This window comes from Desmodus rotundus, chromosome 1 (genome assembly GCF_022682495.2).
Source record: "Desmodus rotundus isolate HL8 chromosome 1, HLdesRot8A.1, whole genome shotgun sequence".
In the NCBI taxonomy this organism is placed as follows: Eukaryota; Metazoa; Chordata; class Mammalia; order Chiroptera; family Phyllostomidae; genus Desmodus; species Desmodus rotundus.
Genome location: NC_071387.1, coordinates 10,715,431 through 10,733,097, shown reverse-complemented (window position 1 = coordinate 10,733,097; position 17,667 = coordinate 10,715,431). Strand labels below are relative to the sequence as shown.

General features: G+C 54.6%; 1 protein-coding gene across 2 annotated transcripts in view; it reads right to left on the bottom strand.

Annotated features, from left to right (window-relative positions):
• Positions 1-5,575: 5,575 nt before the first annotated feature.
• TTLL11 (tubulin tyrosine ligase like 11) overlaps positions 5,576-17,667 on the bottom strand; it is a 188,776-nt gene continuing 176,684 nt past the window's right edge. Inside the window, exon 8 of one of the 2 annotated variants that reach the window (XM_071221100.1) lies at positions 5,576-10,782. In XM_071221100.1, the coding sequence (XP_071077201.1) occupies positions 10,499-10,782 (284 nt within the window). In that variant the 3' untranslated portion in view covers positions 5,576-10,498. The remainder of the gene's footprint in view (positions 10,783-17,667) is intronic. The other variant, XM_053921032.2, reaches the window with a different exon arrangement.

Here is a 17,667-nt window from a genome sequence, read left to right as displayed (position 1 = left end):
AGCAGAAACATAAAGGAATCAACCCAAGTAGACAAAAGTATCTAAGATTTTAAAGAAAACATAGTGCTGGGCTTCCCTCCGCTGTAGCACGTGTCACGTCAGATTGTCACTGTGGATTTATTTGTTTTCTCTATTATTAGGCCGTACGGTCCAAGTTCATTCAGCTTTGTAGATTTGGCACCTAACATGATTCCTGGGGGCCTGTGCCTAGATTGCAGGTTTGGTACCGGTTGGGGCAGGTACAAGAGGCAACCGATTGATATTTCTCTCTCATATCGGTGTTTCTCTCCCTCTCTTTCTCCCTCCCTTCCCCTCTCTCAAAATAAATATGTAAATAAATAAATATTTAAAAATGAAAAAGGAAAGGCCATATTTCTTGACCACAGAGCAATAAAAGTAGGACTTAATAACAAAAGTTTATCTACTGCTTGGAAATTCACAGTGCATGTAGGGGTGTGTGAGTGTGTGTGTGTGTACCGGAGATATGTGGGGGGTGTGGTGTGTGTGGGTGTCTGCAGGTACAGCCTACACGCTGGAATGGGAGTGGGAATCCATGGTTGTGCTTCTGCGTCTGGTTCTGTCCGGGTGTGGCTTGTATGTCAGTGTGGGCCCAGCTGTGGCCGGCGGTCGGCGAGCCTGGCCCGTGCTGAGGGCTTCCGGGAGGTGACCAGGGAGACACAGGGCGGAGAGCAGCGGGCAGAGGGCAGAGACAGGAAGATCACTCAAAACCTGGAGACCCTCTCTCTGCAAACAGCACTCAAGTTCAGCCCCACCATGGTGCCTGCCCCCTACAATTTCCCCTCCACACTGTCCCCTCTTTCCAGCTGTAGACAGGGAGTTCAAGATGCTTCCACTCCTGTTTCCCCGGCGGAGGTTTGAGAAGTGGTCCTGGAAGGGGAGGGACACCGTGTTCATTACAGGAAATGAGCAGTACGATTGCATTCCAATACATCGGTGCAGACTTCCAAGCGGCACGGGGGCTCGCGGGCTCTGCCGGCCGTGGAATTCAATATGACATGCTTCAGCCTGTCAGCTAATGGGCTGCCGCTGGATGACACGTGATCCAGTCGTCCCGGGGATGTTAAACGATGCTGAAAAGTGGTCCAGATTTATTTATTGGGACAGTTTGTGTCCCCGCCTGTGGGTGTGTGGGAAATGATGTTAGGAAAACAGGTATCTGTGAGTGAGGAGGGAGGAGCAGGGTTTCCATGCTGCCCCCGGGCTTGGCCAGGCAGCCTGCGGCCTACCTCCCGGGGCTGCTGCTGGCTCTGCCCCTCTCAGAGGTCACCACCAGCTCATGCAGCTGACACGCCACTGCACGACACAGACCATCCGTTTCCCCATCTGTTAAATTCATTCATTCCTTTACTATTCCCTCTCACCTGGCATTCATTCATTCATTCACTCACTCATCCATTCATTCACTCCCAGAACATTCCACCTACTATGGGCTGAGCTGAGTGCTGCCAAAGGATGGACCAGACCCTGCCCTCATGCAGGGCGGTGAGCTGGCTTCCAAGACTGTGATGAGAACAGCCATCAATTTTCCTCCTATAAGCTTCTTGAGTCAGTGCCTTTCATCTCCAGAGCTGCCACCAGGTTCCACCTGCCATTCCCTCCCGCCTGGACACATCACGCCCCCAGCCAGCTTCTCCACGCACGGGTATGCTCCACCGCACTCCAGAGTCCACCCTCCAAATCTGAAACTCAGTTATCTTTCAAAATACATCCTTTAAACACTCTCCAGAGGAAGGAGGACACCTTCGACTGGCCTGAGTGGGGCTGGCCTCTCGGAGCTGGACACACACAAGGCCCTGCAAAGCCCTTCTCTCTGCTCTTGGCTCTGCCCTCTGCACTAGTTCACTTATGTCCCACCGACCTTCAGTTCCAGGTAGGCAGGCAGGGCCATGTCTGCTCACATCGCAAGCTCACCGGGGCCTGGCTGGTACTAAGAGGCTCTCAGTAGTTACTGGGGAAGGGGAGGAAGGCAGGCAGTGGTAATCAGAGCCCTGCCAGCTGAGCAGCCTTAGCCAGGGGACACGGTCACCCCTGGAGGGGCGGGAGAGGTACATGGAGGCTGTAGGGGCCATGGGGGCCAGCCAGGGACCGTGGCCTTGCTCCTCAGAGTGAGGGGAAGCTATGGGGGAAAGAGCTGCTGGGAGGACCTTATCCAGCTTACATTTTCAAGGGTCCCCAGGATGCAGGGGAAGGGCTGGTGGCAGACAGAGGGCTGGAAGTGAGCTGAGTCGCAGGAAGCCCCTCAGGGGCCCAGGGAGTGATGCCAGCAGAACCCTTACAGACTAGGAAGGGTCTCCGGGCCCCTGCCCCCAGGGCATTTCCGACGGCAGAGGTGTCTGTGCCCTCCTGGGGTGCTCCTCTGGGGGAATTAGTGGAGGGAGGCAAACCTGCTCCCTGAAAGGGCCTTACATACAGCCGACCTACTAAATAGGAAGGCCTTCACTGCAGACTCACGGGGCAGGCTGTAGTTACCTGGGAAGAACTAGCCTGCTGCATTTTTAAGAATTAGCATTTTTCAGGGTTTAATGGACATTCATACAGAACAGCCTGTTGGGCAAATGCCCCACTTTATGTTAGGCTGAGAAGAGGCTGGGTCTTCACCCCTCACTCTTCATGTGAAGGTGGCCTTCACTCTTTTACTCATCCATTCACTCATCCATTCACTCATCCACTCATTATTATTCATTCATCCATTCACTCACTATTCACTCATCCACTCACTCACTCACTCTTCACTCATTTCTTCATTCACTCATTTCTTCATTCACTTATTTCTTCATTCATTCCACACACATTTCCTGAGCACCGCCTCTGTGCTGGGCCCTGGCAGAGGGTGGGATCCAGACATGAATGAGCACAGCCCTTCCGTAGAGTGAGAATCACCGTGAAGTTGGTTAAAGGGACAGGTGAGGACAACGGGGGACTGAGGGAGGGGTGAGCCAGCCTGAGGGAGTAGGGTCAGCTTTGCAGAGGAGGTGACTGTCAACTACTGCAGGGCAAGTAGGAAGCTCACCAGTGCACAGGGAAGGAAGGGTGTTTGGAAATAAAAGGAAGAGCATGGGGGTAGCACTGGGGGCCTGGAAGAGCATGAAGCATTTGGGGAATGGCAAAAAATGGGGCGAGTCCTGAGGTAAGGTTTCTGGGAGAGAGGCTGCTCCGTTGTTCCCCTTGAGGGGGCGCTCCTGAGGTTCTCCATGTGTCATTGCCCCAGTGCCGTGCACACCCCTGAGGCTGCACCATGGCGGCTCTATTGGCCCACCTGGGGGAACACTGGACCTCAAAATGAGAACCCCCAAAGCCGAGTTAGGAGTTTGAGCTGGATCCAGGTGGCATTCCCGAAAGGCCGTTCTGGCAGCCTGCGGAGAATGCGTGGGAGGCAGGGGGGGAGTTGGCTGCCAAAAAATGGCTCGCACAGAACACATTTTGCAAAAATATGACAAAAGGCTCATTGTTTTCATCTGCAAGGAGATGCTACAAGTCAACACGAAGAAGATGAGTAGAAATATGGGCAAACAACATGAGCCGCCAGTTCATAGAACAGGAAATACTAACGGCTTTTAAACCAACAGAAGTCTCAACTTCATTGTAACGAGAGAAACAAACATTAAATTTGTCATCAGACAGGGCCACATTTTCCAGCCATCAGTGTGAGAGGCCACCATTTTGACGGTACGCTGCGTGGGGAGGATGGGGGAGCTGGCCCTCCCACCCTGTTGGTGGACTGAAAATTGGTCCAGCCCCTCTGGGAGGCAATCCGGCACAGTGATTGCAACCTAAAATGCACGTACTCTTTCATGTAGGAATCTGACCTCTAGGACACACCATACGTGTACACAAAGATGCAGGTTCAAGGATAGTCCCTGAAAGACTGTAGATAGTAACAGAGAACCGGAATCAACCTGCATACTGGGCCCAGTGACGTGAACTACAGTATTCTAAGTGATTGTGGTGCATCGGACAGCAGCGTGCCACGGCGCCACCGAAACACCGAGGCCCGCCTGCACATGTCTATCCTGCATCAGTCTCCCAGAAGCTGTGTTAGATGGAAAAAGCAGAGTGCAGGTCGTTGTCTAAAAAAGGAGGGGGAGGGGTGGCACTCCGGAACGGAGAATTCTCGCATGTCGTGGCTGTCTTGGAAAGGACACACAAAACCCACAAACTGTCGCTGCCTCTGGGGACAGACTGGAGGACGAAGGGACAGGCGTGGCTGAGGAATCGTCAAAGTATGTCTTTCTGTGTTTTTGTTTTGGCCTTATATATGCGTTAACATCACCAGTGCGTGTGTGTGCGTGCGTGTGTCCATTGCATATTTAAAAAAATAATCAAAGCAACGAGATGCCCGAGTGGTTGAGCGCTTTTTCCCAGCAGTGGGGCCTCATTTTATCCGTTGTCCTTGAGGACTGAATTTCCACAGAAGTGAATTTTCCAGGTGTATTACCAGACTCAAAACTCTTTCAAAGCTTTTTTTTTTTTTTCTTTCCCCAAAGGAAACCCACATAAACTGTGTACTGTTCTTCCAGACTGTATTGAGTGAAGATTGCGGAGAGTGTGGGACCTTCCCTGGCTGGCCGTGAGGCAGAGAAGGCCCCTCTCTGCTGTGAGGAGGCTCTCGTCTGCTCCCCTCCCGTCAGGTGCCCCTTCACATGGGGCACGTGAGCACAGAGAAAGAACTTAAACAAGAGTGCCATTTCTGGACCTTCTGTGGCAGCCTCTTTCCAGGTTATGGAGCCAGGAGCCCTGGCTCTGGGGCAGGAGGCTGTGGATGTCGTGACTCTGTCTGGGGTCCTGGGACATCCTGACCTTCAATAATGTGGACAGCTGCCTCCCTCAACATGCTGTCCCACCAGAGCCCCTAGGGTGGCCTTGGCTGTAGAAGGGGAGAAATGCCACCCACTTTGCCACCATGGCCACAGTGCCTCTGGTGCCTGGGACGAAGCCGCCTCTCCACCCACGGTTGCCACGGGCCTCCCCTCCCCCTGCTGCCAGGCACACCCGAGGCAGACACAGAGGCTCTCAGTTATCAGAATGGGGCCTATGTCCCCCTCCACTGTCACTTTGTTGCCAAGCTGAGCAATTCCCAGGGCCTCCCAGTCCTGTAAACCTGGCTGGGCGGAGGGGGGAGGGGAGGGGCAGCCTCCAGAGAGCAGGGGCTGGCGAGGCCCTTCCTCAGGGATGGTTACACGCAAGGGCTTTTGGGAGAAAGGTCTGCTGACGTGGGGCCCCTCAATGCCTCCCGCAGAGCCCCTCATGCACACTGCTCTGTGTTAGCTGTGACACAAAGGCCACCAGCTGCGGCAGGAGCCCGGAGGCCTCCTGACTCACTGCCCTGAGGCTGCTCTGGGCGGGGCCTACCTTCCTGGGCAGGCTCGGTAAGGGGCCTTGGCCCTCCCTCCCCAGGGGCCACTGGAACTGGCTTCTCTGGGTCACCTTTTTCTAGGCCCGAGGGCCCGGGGCTTGGACCGAGTGCTCGGTTACAGCCTGGGAAGGGCAGACACCCTGCCTGGGATCCTCAGCCATTCTTGGAGCCAGGCTTGGCCCCCAGGACTGGCTCCTTTGGTGCAGATTGAATTCGTCAGTTCTTGGGGGAGGTGCCCTGCCTCGAGCTTTCCCTGTGCAGGTAGAGTCTGCGGCGTGTACCCACTCAGCCCAGAGCTGCAGTGGTGGCCTCTGTACCCAAACCTGGAAGGGGCCGCCCTCTGTCCTGGGGCAGGCGTTCTTGCCATGGAACCTCTGACAGGTGGTCAAACTCTAGGGACACGTCTCTCCCTCCCTAAGGGTGACTGTCCCTTGAAGATGAAGGGTTGGGGGACTTTCCAAACACCTCCCTTCAGGTCCCCCAGAATCTCTGTTTCCTTGGGGCAATATTTACCTTCGCAGGCTAATGTTCGCCATTCCAGAAGAAAAAATTAAAAGGAGCCCTTTTCTCACCAATTGACCTAAAATGAATAAGCTTTGTCCACCCAGCGGATTTGCTGTCAAAAATTATCACGCAGAAAAAAGCCCGTCAATACTCTCCAGCCGTCGATACACAATGAGCCTGTGTTAGCAACACTCAGCTTCATTTTATTATTGCGTTTTACGAAGTTACCAAGACAACTGAGGCCAAGTAATGGAACCTTGACTTTATGCGCCATGAAAATTTAATAAAGAATTTTTAAAGGCTCTTAGGAGGCAGGAGCAGCCTAGTAAGCAGCAGAGCCCTGCTCCGAGGGAGGAGGGCTCGAGCGCAGGGGCCCTCGCCAGACCTCGAGGGGCCTCCTGCCAGGGATGTCTCGGTGGTCAGGGGGTGTCCTGGCCTCCAAATGGTTCCAGCACGTGGAGGCCGGTCCTTTCCTCAGCAGACACTTATTAACATACGGCCCAGGTGCCAGGTCCCAAGGCAGGCTCTTCACATTCCTTGTGGCGCGGTCTCTACTGTACACGCCAGGACTCGGCCAAAGGGGTGAAGTTTCTGGTCACTCGGCGAGAGAGCGGACAGCCAGCCAAATCCAGCCCCTCCATCTTCTGGCCACCACCCAGGGCCTCCTCTGGGAACAGGAAAACTTCCCAGCTGATTTCTTTAATCCTCCAGCTCCTTGCCTTGCCTCTGTGGCCTGGGAGGGGTGGGGGAGCCGACTTCGATGTCCTGGTGGCCTGAGGCTGCGGCACCATCGGAATCTAGCAAGCGCCTCCACGAGGGCGGAAATATTTCCCAGGAGCCCTCTGTGAGCCCGGTATGAAATAAGACTCAGGCAAATTGCCGGAAAATGAGCCAAATGTTGGTAATGTTGCCGTTTTGCATGGAAGCTCAATGGTGCTCAGTGTGTGTGGTGTGTGTACATTACACATAAGCACTGTGCCGTGTGCTTTTTCTAATTATACGCAAATCAAGACTTCTGGTTACTAGAGATGGAAGTAATTAAGTATGTCGACTGTTCTGCAAAGCTCTTTGGTCCCTGGGATCAGATGACCATGTGAACTTACTTCGTGAGGGAAAAATCCACATGCCGTCCGGAGATTGGCAGAAGTGTCAATCAAGGCGAGGCGGGGTTTGGGCCGCTGTGCGCCTCGCTGAGAGGCGGCCAGCTCTCTGCCTGGAACGCACGTGTCCCAGCTCTGAGCGTCAAGGGAAAAGGGGCTCAGGTGCCCAACATCTCAGGCCCAATGCTCACCTGTAGGGACAGGGAGTTTGGGGCACTAATCAAGACGTTTTTAAAAATTAAGCGATTTGGGTGCAGTGTTGCTCTGCCAATCACAGGGCAGCTTTCAGAGGAGCGGAGCTGCCGAGACCGCTTTTCAGCCCTTGGGTGTGAGGACGCCGGGAGGGGCAGAGGGAGCGGAGCCGACTGCTGCGGCTTTGTCTGTCTTGATGGATTACAACGTTCAGGAAGAACCTGTTCCTCCATCTCTTTACACCTTGTAGGAAACCAGGAGCCAATCTGAAGATCGCAGGGCATTGGATCAGCGCTTGGTTTCATGAAACACTTCTCACGTATATTATACTTTCCGTTTCTTGTTCTTTGTTCCCAGAGATCAAGTGAGAGAGGCTGGTCACCCCTTTGTGTGGCTCAGGGACCTGGAGCCCGTAGAATGTATGTGGGCCACTGAGCCCTTCTGGGTGCTTGGCAAGAGACCACCAGAGCAGATAGCCCCCAAGCTGAGCCTCCAGAACCCCAGGATCTCCCAGCCTCTCCGAGACGTGGGTTTCCATCTGTGAAATGGGGCCAAACCCTCTCCCCACCAGGTTGTGGGAACATTGAGGCACCGTGTAGAGCAGCTATGGAGCAAGGGATTGGGGGCCAGAGGGCCTCACTGTGAGTCCTGGCTCAGCCCCGAGGCCTTGGGCCAGTCACTTGACTTCCTGGGCATCAGCCCCCATCTCTGAAGAGACAGGTGGTGAGAATCCTCATCCTTCCCTGGATTTTGGGGAGGACGGCTGTAAAAGTACTTTGTAAACTGCGAAGTGTTGAACAGACGTTAAATTCGTGTCAGAAAGGGAGGTGGTTCTAGAAAGGCACAGAGCGCCATTTGGAGGGTCCGGGGTCTGCCCCACCCCGATCTCACCCACCCTGTCAGCATTCACATCGGGTCATCTAATTTGGCCTAACCCACCTCACCCAAGTGCAGGCAGCTGCAGAAGTGGAGAGACAGCTGGGCACCAATGGAGGAGCCACAGTGAGGACCATCCAGCTCGCTGGGGCCTTAGTCTCCAAGGCTGGAGGAGAGCTGGTGCCCCTGGGGGACGCAACTCAGCCCCGAGCCTGGGACAAAGGAACATGGAGAGACTGCCCAGGGTCAGAGGAGCCAATGTCTGCTTGGGTTCACGGGACAGGCCCCGTGCCTGGAAGCCAAGGAGCCTGCCATGGGTATGGGGGTGCTCAGCGAGTTGCCTTGGCGAGGTTTAGAAAAGCACGACCCTTAGGGGCACCTGCAGGCTCAGGGGAGAAGGAGCATTGCATCACTGCTCCTCATCCGGGGCCTGCTGGACACTCGGGTTATTTCAAGCAGCACCTGCTGGGCCCTGCTATGCAGTGCTGGAAGGGGCCAGCGTGGACCCCACCCCTGCCTGACCCTGAAAGAACACACAGCTTGGAGGGAGCAAATGACACAGGGCAGGCGTGATCACGAGGGCACTTCCCAGGTTCTCGCAGGTATAATAAGCAGGAGCAGTTCATTCTGTTTGGGGGCGTTGCATAGGAGACATTTGAGCTTGACTTGGAAAGATAAGTAAGTTTCTGTTGGACGGAGGGAGAGCGGACAGCAAACTTGAGGACAGGAGAGCACGGAGCAGGTCTGCGCCCTTCAGCCTTTCCACTGGGGTAAGGACAGAACGTTCTCTTCGGCAGGGTAAAAGCAGATACAAGGAGCTGTGAGAGCACAGGGGTGTGGGCAGGGTGCATGAGGTGCATGGGCCAGGCACTTTCAGGAAGACAGGGATTAGATTTAGGGGGGCCTTGAATGCCGGTGTCAGAGGTTTGGGCTTTATCTGGGCAGAGATGAGGGGCTGACTGAAGTAGGGGGCTCCTTCAGTCAGCTGTGGTTCTCTGAGCTCCCTTCACCTGAGAGGGATGGAGGGTGAGTTGAGGGAGTTGAGAGGCAGGAGACGGCTGAGGTCCAGGTGAGGGATGATGCAGTCTGAGCTGAGGCGAGTGGACAGAGGCCCAGGGAGACCCAAGAGTGGGGAAGGAGGCTTGTTTAGGGGGTGGAGGCACCTGTCTCCGCACAGGGACCAGCACTGCTGACAGCGGCCATGAACCCAAGGCATCTTGACAAGCACCTCGTGCTGGTCCACTTCTGGCCAGGCCCTGGTGCTGCGGGGCCGTAACGTGCGTGCCCTGGGGCGCAGGCTCCCCAAACGGAGGCAGGCTGAGCCATCCTTTCATGGAACCCACACTGGAGGGCCAGCTGTCCAGAGACTCAGCCAGGGGAACAGTGAGGGGCTGGGGTGGCTGGGCCGGGGATGAGCGTGGCTCGGCAAGGGCCATCTCCCGTTGCCTGTCGTCAGTGTGCCCTCGACCCTGACTTGCCCACGGCTATTTCTTACAATGACACTGTGGCTGCTGGTGAGCAGGGCTCCCTGGGGACACAGGTGGAGACAAGAGACAGCTCTTGTGCGAGGGGAGCGTGGGTCTCCTTTCCCCCGCATGTCTGGCGCCTGGACTTTGCTCCTCAAGCTCTGCTCGCCCTGACCCTCACTCAGGTCTTGTCTCCTCCCCTTGGAAGCCCCCTCCCGTCACCCAGGGTGCCCAGCCCATGGTGGGCACACAGGAGCCCGCGGCAGTAATGGCCACACAGTGAGCACCCCAGCTGGAAGGGCTCCAATAGGAGGCCCTATGACTGTGGGACTCTTGCTTTGGGGTCAAGGTCAAACAATATCAGGCAAAATGACCTCTGTGACTCCTGCCAGCTTTAAGACTCTAGGAGCCTTAGTGACTTCTTAGCTAATTATTTCTTAATTAATAACGAACCAGCCACTGCAGCAACAGGCGAGCTAATGAAATAAATGAGGCTGATCTGTTAACTACACCCACGTAGCACATGATTGGGATGGGAGAGGCGCGGACGCCTGCTGGGTATTTCCCCTTCATCCTCAGAGCGGTGGCAGGCACCAGACACGACGCTCTTGGTGTTCCCCAGGGCTCGCTCCCGGGGCCCTGGCAGACCCAAGACTCGGCTTCCACAAGTCCTTTCCTCGGCGCTCCGAACCCAACAGTTCTACCCCTGTTGTTGCTTCCTGTGAGCTCAGGATAGAAGATGCCACCTGTCACCTTTGGGATGTCGTATGTCCACCGATGACTGGAAAACAGGATCACCACTAAGAGGCACTGGGAGGAAGGTGAGAATCAACCGGCCTCTCGAAGCGCAGCTCAGCACAACAGGGGGACAATTAGCAGAGTCCCGGGCGGGAGTTCTCAGCAGCCAGTGTTTCTCCACGGGCGGGACGTCCAGGGCCTCTCTCTGACCCTGGAGGGCTTGCTTTTCTGGGAGGACTGAGTGGCCCTCAGGCTGGAGTGTGTCTGGGATGGGAGAGCTTGGCTGTGCAGGGCCGGAGGCCACCCTCTGCCGGTGGGTCTGCTGGGGTGGCTTCCTGGGGCGTGCTGCTGTAAGGGGGCCGGCCGCCCGGCCTGCCACTCCGGCCACACACCAGACGCTTTTCATCCAGCAGGGAGAGGTGGTATTCACACAGGTCGATCAGAGAGGCCACCTGCTTGTGGAGGGGCAGCATCTTGAACTTCCTCTGAGCCAGGTAGAAGAAAGCTTCTACGAAGGCCTGCAGGCACATCCCTGTGGGCAGAGAGACCAGCGTTAGGGGCGTGCACACGACAGCTGCCTGGCGCGCTGCCCTGGGGAGGCCTGACTCCAGCCACCAGGCACTGTCCTGGCGTTTCCATTCTGGAAATGAAACGGGCTCACTCATAGGGTGCCCACCTACCCCGCGCCCCGCTGGGCATACACCCCCACGGGCAGATGCGCTCCCTTGAGCAGCCCTGTGAGGTAGGTTTAGTCAGCCCTATTTTACAGATGAGGAAACTGAGGCTCAGAGAAGTAGGGAGACCTGGGCAAAGTCCTAGTGGTGGAAAGGGGTGGAGTTGGGGTGTAAGCCTAGTCCAAAGCCTTAGCCCTCTGCACCACCAAAAAATGTCCCCGTTAAAACCAGCCCCTGACTGGGATAATAAGGGGGAGACTTATCAAGGTGAGGCCAGTGTGCTGGCAATGTTCCTTGTCTGGATAGAGGTGTTGGCTTCTGGGTGTGTGTGTTTGTCAAAACTCATCAAATTGGATGGTAGGATTTGTGCACTTGGCTGTATGTAAATTTTACTCAAAAAGGTAAAATATACCTGAACCCTTCTCTCTACCCAAAACGATAATCTGGAACATATTAATAGCAGTCCCCTCTATGCCCCTGGAATGTTCTTTCCTTACTTTGCATCATAAGCTCCTACTCATTCTTGGGATCTGTGCTCAGAATCACTCGCTCAGTGAAACCCTGCTAATTCCCGGCCCAGACCACCCCGGCACAGCTGCTTGCTCCTGTCTCTGCAGCGCAGCCTGCGGCTTGTTCTGTGCGGGGCTTTGACACTCTCCTCCCGCTGGTCTGTGAGCTCCAGCGCAGCACTGTGTCCCGGGTGGGAGCCCTGAAGGCATTCAGTAGGGACGTGCTGACCAGCGAGTGAGAGAAGAATGAGCAAGTCGTTTCCAGGTGCTTTGCAGACATCATCGCTAATCCCCACAACGCCTTTTCAAGGTCAGTATTATTATGCCCCCACTTTCCAGATGGGGAAACTAACTCAGAAAAGGTGGGTAACTTCCCTGAGGTCACACAGCTAGAGAACAGGGGCCTGGAAATTCCGAGGATCACTGAGTTGGGCTGCATGAGAGGTTCGGAGTCTGTCTCAATGCCCAGGGAAAAATGAACCCCGTGATCCATGTTCGCGGGATTCCGTGGGCTCCTTGGGGACGGTGACGTAAAGGCTGGACTGCATGCCACCGGTATTTCAGACGAGGCTCTGAGTCTGCAGGTCCACGTCTTCCCGGTGGCCCTGCTTCCCAGCTCAGAGGCGTGAGTCCCCAGCCTCCGATGCCACAGGTGGAAGCCAGGCCTGGAGTTTGTAAATGCCAGGTTATATGTGGAGTCTGGAATCTGAGCGCTCTTTCTGCCCTGGGAGCTTGAGCCGAGCAAAGTTGTTTTGCCTCTTTCCAAGTCCATCCGGGCTTTTCTGCTCAGCTTCTCTTGGCTCCAGACTTTGCTGGTGCCCTGCTCTGTTTGGCCCTGACGGGAGGGGTTGGTAACAAGAACGGTAAAATCCTGGTGCAAAACCCCGTAATGTAAATAGAGGCCTGGTGGGCCAGGAAGGCAGGGAGATGGGGCCTCTGTCTGAATCAAGAAACAGATGTTTCCTATTCACCGAGTCTCGGGCCAGGGCTTTCCTAGGGTGTGTGCGTGCATGCCTGCGTGTGTGTGTGTCACAGGAGGTGAGAGGGTGGGACACGTGCGGAGTGCAAGCAGTCGGGATCTAGAGCCAGAGAAACCCAGTGTGGTCCCGGTGCCTGACTTCCCTCCCACCTTGTGATCGAAACAGCAGCTTGGTGCCAAGTCCAGAAACTGTGGGTCCCCGGTCCCTGACAAGATAAGGAGCTCGGGCCAGAATGTAAATCACCCCCCTCATCAATCACATTGTTTAGTTCCGCTGGCATGTCTTAGAGTAAGTCTTTCTTAACAAGGGAAGCAGCGCCAGTTTGCATTCCGGCTCAAGCATCTTGTCCAGGAGCAGCTCGTTGATTGATTGCAACTTTGAGTAGCTCTGGTCCACACCAGCGTTCCCAGCCTTAACGCGAGTGCCTGTCACAGTACAGATTCTGAGGTGGTGCCCAAGACCCTGCATTCTCAACAAGCTCCCCGGTGATGCCCCAGCTGCTGGTCCTCGGGGTGCACTCTCAGCAGCAAGGACTGAGCAGCTTTTACTCAACAAATATTTGTTTCCTTCCCTTAATTGAAGGCAGACAGTGATTAGAGCGATAATGCACAGGAAAAATACACTGAGGACCTTTTCTGGAAAAAAATACACGGCTAAATGATCTGGAAGACGCCAGCCTAAAATGAGAAGTGGGATTTAATGTGTTCTACTTGGTTTGCTTGTCTGCATTTTCTGATGGTCTACAGTGAGCACGTATGTGCTGCAGAAATATGCAAAGGCAAACTCTACGGGGTGGAAGGAGGCGATGCAAGGGCAGTTGCTTTTAATTATAGACCCTTTGCTACTATTTAAAGTTATGTATATGTATTACTTTGAAAAAACACAGTGGAAGCTCTCTGCATATATGTTCTACTTTACTACGTATTAATATGTATGTGGCAAATACGAGTAGAAGAGGAAGTAAAGGGGAATGGACATTACTGACTCTTGCATGAGGCAGATGTGCTGCGCTAGGTGCTCCAACCCTCACTGCTACTCCCATTGTGCAGATGAGAAAGCTGAGGCCCAGAGAGATGAACTAACTTGCCCTCAGGTCTCACACTGGTAAGTGGCAGGGCTGGGGTCCAAACCCAGGTCTCAAACATTGCTGATTTTGCATTCCTGAAAAGCCCTTCTGAGCATCCCTACCCAGAACACTCTGGGGGTAAGAACACCGTGGTGGAGGACAGACATGCTTCCATGTAGAACCTGCAGGAGACAGCAAAGCCAGTGACTGGGCAGTCTGGGGGGTGAGGGGAATCAGTGGAGGCTGACAGGGGAGAAGACATTTGAGTTGGGCCATGAAGAATGGGCAGGGATGAGCTGGGGGCAGTAGGCCAGGCTGAGAACAGGAATGTGCAAGGTGGGAGGTGGGTGTGTGGCCCAGTAACGACCCTGGGTGCCTGCAGCAGGACAGGCTGCAGAAGGGGCCAGGGGACTAGACACTGAAGGGGCCAGAAGGCTGCCACTGAAGGTGCTGGGCACAGCGAACTGCGACTGAGCTTGTGCCCACATCTACAACAGCCTGAGTACATTTCAGGTCTAAGGATTTCATCTTGTTTTTTTTTATAGTGCCAGAAACTCTGTGGGATTTGGCGGGGGAAGAGGGGTTGGGTTCGTTTTGTTCTAGTCCTCCAATGAAATCTTGCGAGGTCAGAGCTCTGCCCACACAGAGCTCCCTCACCCCTTAGACTCTTGGATCTTTGTAAACCAGCAAAGCCACCGTCACTCCTGATGCTCTAGAATCTTCACTTTACAGAAGGGGAGGGCAGGAAAGGAGGCCCCAAGTCACACAGCCAGTAACTAGCAGGAATGCGGCTTGACCTCCGGTCTCCCGAGCTCAAACTGCACCCCAACCACCAGTGCCGAAAAGGAAGCAAACCAAACACTGCCCAGGCCGGGGCTGGTGACCCACAGCCCTGCGCCCTCTGCTCGGTCCTGCTGAGTGAGCACGACAGAAGGCCAGTGTGGGCTGGGGGGAGGGGACCCTCCAGACTGCATCACACTCATGGGGCTCTGGCCCCCACAGTGAGGTTGCCACTTAGTTGTAATAACAAGGTGCACAGGGCTTTGTGCTTATTTTGCTAAAATTGTGAACATTTTTGTACGTTGCTATGCAACCTTCATTAACATTATTGTAATGGTTGCATAATATTCCTTCAAATCTTGCCTCCTGCATCACTTCACTTCCCCGCTGGGCACCTTGCGTGGCTAGTTACGTGGTTTTACTGTTATCAACAATCTTCCAATAAGCACTTGGTAGAGCACTTGGTTTTTATTTCTGATTAATTTATTCTCTTACACTAACACCCTAGGAATTTGTTTTTTAAATCAAAAGTTTGGTTTAGTAATTAATTTCATGTTAAAAATACCTAACCCTTCCTTATACTACACCTGGCCCCCTCTGAAAGCTCAGCTGCTGAATGTAATTTCAACTCCTTAACAGTCAAGTAGTTACATGTATACAGTCCTAAAATTATTTCGGCCCTTTGAAGGCAACCACGAGGCCGATGTGGCCCCGGTGAAAATGAGTTTGACGCCCCCGCCTTATAGAGTCCCCGAATGGACGAAGCACACAGCTGGGCAGCCCCCCCACGTGAGCGAGTGAGAGGGCACACGCATCCTGTCCTGCTGGGGCCTCAGAGGCTACCGCTCAGCCCTCAACCAACAAAACCATGAAATCCGATCACAGCGAGGTCGGGGTGAAATCGCTACAGACTTTTGAAAAGCAATTTTGCAAAAGTTTCTCTTTTTCTTGCTTTTTTTTTCATTTTTTTTTCTGTTTTGAATGTACTGGGCTGGTGAAAGTTTTAAGAGCCACTCACGTGCTTCCGAATAGTCCTTCCAAAAGCCCAACAACGCACTCTTGGTATTCACGACCCCCTTCTCCACAGCAGGGACAGGGCTGCCTGACTTGGAGCGCACTTTTAGATCCTTCTTTCTACTTTTCTGGGTTTTCCAAATAAGGTAATGCATGATGGTTGCACGGCAGGCACCACTAAAGACCCACGTGACCCGCTTCAGTGGCTGTGATCCTTAAACAAGCTCGTGACACGGGCGTAATTCCCACCCTGCCCTCGACGGCGGGGGTGAAGGGAAAGGCACCCTGTGAACGCTCTTCTCCTAGGTGACGTGCAGACTCCCCAGACCAGGAGGATGCAGCCCAGAGGCTCTCAAAGTTCAGGCTCCACTGGAGGGCTCGGGAGAGTGCAGGCGCGCCCCAGAGGCCCTGGTTTTGAAGGGCTTCGAACTTGCGCTTCCACCGCGTTCCCGGGCAGTGATGAGGCCGCCAGTCCAGGGACCCCACCGTGAGAACCCCGTTCCTTCCTCCTCCCACTGCCAAGTCCAGGCTGCACCCAGCCCACTCTGAAAGCTTAGCTGCTGTTTTGCTAGAGAACCTGCCCTCAAAATGCAAGGTACCTGACTTTGGGCTATGTCTTCCGCTAAGACACTCTGAGAGCACTCAATCTGTTATGTTTTTTCAAGATTTTATTTATTAATTTTAGAGGGTGGAGAAGGGAGGGAGAAAAAGAGGGAGAGAAACATCAATCGGCTGCCTCTCGTACGTGACCCTACCCACAACCCAAGCATGTGTCTTGACCAGGAATAGAACTGGTGACCTTTAGCTTTGTGGGGTGACGCCTAACCCACTGAGCCACAGCAGTCAGGGCTCAATCAGTTATTTTTAAAAGACGAATGATGGAGCTAGAAAACCATGGCATTGTCCCACCTTTGCATTAAGTCTTCTCAGTTTCCGAGGAATGAACAGCACGTCCCCGGTTTCTCCCAGCGTCATCGATTGACTGCTAGGAGGGGTGGACTCCGCTGTCCCCTCTGAGCCTCCTCTCTCTGTACTGAGGAAGAGCACACCGGGAAGGTTCCAGCAGGCCAGGCCGCAGGGCGCCCTGTGGACCAAGGCCAGACTTGGGATTTCACGTTGAGGAAGCCAGGAGGCCCCTGGGGAGCTCTGAGGCAACCTGGCCAGCGTGGCTGCTGTGTGGAGAGAGCACATGAAAGGAAGCAGGGGGGTCCATGAGGGGCCGCTGCACTAGTTCAAGCGGAGCCGACAGCAGCTTGACCAGCATGGTGGTGGTACAGGGCTCAGGGTGACGAGATTCTGGATGGAGTCTGCGGCTAGTGCCGTGGACTGGTGGCCTTCAGACAGGTTGGAAGTGGTGTGAGGATGAGTCCTTAGGAAGGAGTGCCTCTAACACCAGCTGAGGGGACTGGCCTCCCTTCGGGGTCCATGGTTTTCAAACACTGTATGCATAAAATGATCTGGGGACTGCGCCAGACGTGCAGGTTCCTGTTCCCGTGCCCGGGAACTCTGTCCGTTGGTGATGAGGCCCCAGCAGCTCCGCCAGTAATGTCAGAGTTGGGGCCTCTGCACCTGCGGGAGGTCAGGAAGCTTTGCAACAGATGCTCCCCCTTGGCCATCCATCCACAGGCCCTGGAGGAGGCCGTGGCATAAAGAGGTGGGGGCACGGTTTGAGAAGCCCAGAGCTGGCCCAGCTCTGCTGTGGGCCATCGGGACCCTTTGGGGCGCACAGAACAAGCCTTCTTCTCTGCACTCCACTGACGCCCCTCCCCACCATCTCCATCGGCTCGGGGCGCCATAAGCAAACACCGCAGCCCGAATGGCTTAAACAGCAGGCATTTATTTTCCCACCCTGGAGGTTGGACGGCTGAGGTCAGGGTGCCGGCAGGGTTCAGTCCTGGTGTGAACTCTCTTCCTGGCTTGTAACTGGCCGCCTTCTCGCTGTGTCCTCCTGTGGCCAGCTCTCTGGTGCCTCTTCTTACATGGACGCCAGTCCCATTGGATCAGGGCCCCACCCTATGTCCTCATTTAACCTTGACTACCTCCTCAGAGACGCGGTGTCCAAATACAGTCACACTGTGGGTAGGGCTTCGACATACGGATTTGGCAGGGAGACAATTCAGTCCACAGCTCCCCAACGTGCTTGGTTCTGCTGAAGCGCACCCTGCACCTGGGGACACGCGTCTACCACTCACGAAGTCTCTGAGATTACGTGAGCCATTCAGGAGAGGTATAAGAAATCCTACCCCTCTTCCCTGCTCCCCACCAGCCCCCCAGAAAAACCCCTCAGGGCTCTGACCAGAGCTGGAAACACCTCTTTGGTAACACTGTGGTAGTGACATGTTAGCAGGAAAAGTAATGGAAGGAAACAATAACAGGTGATATTTATAGAGATAT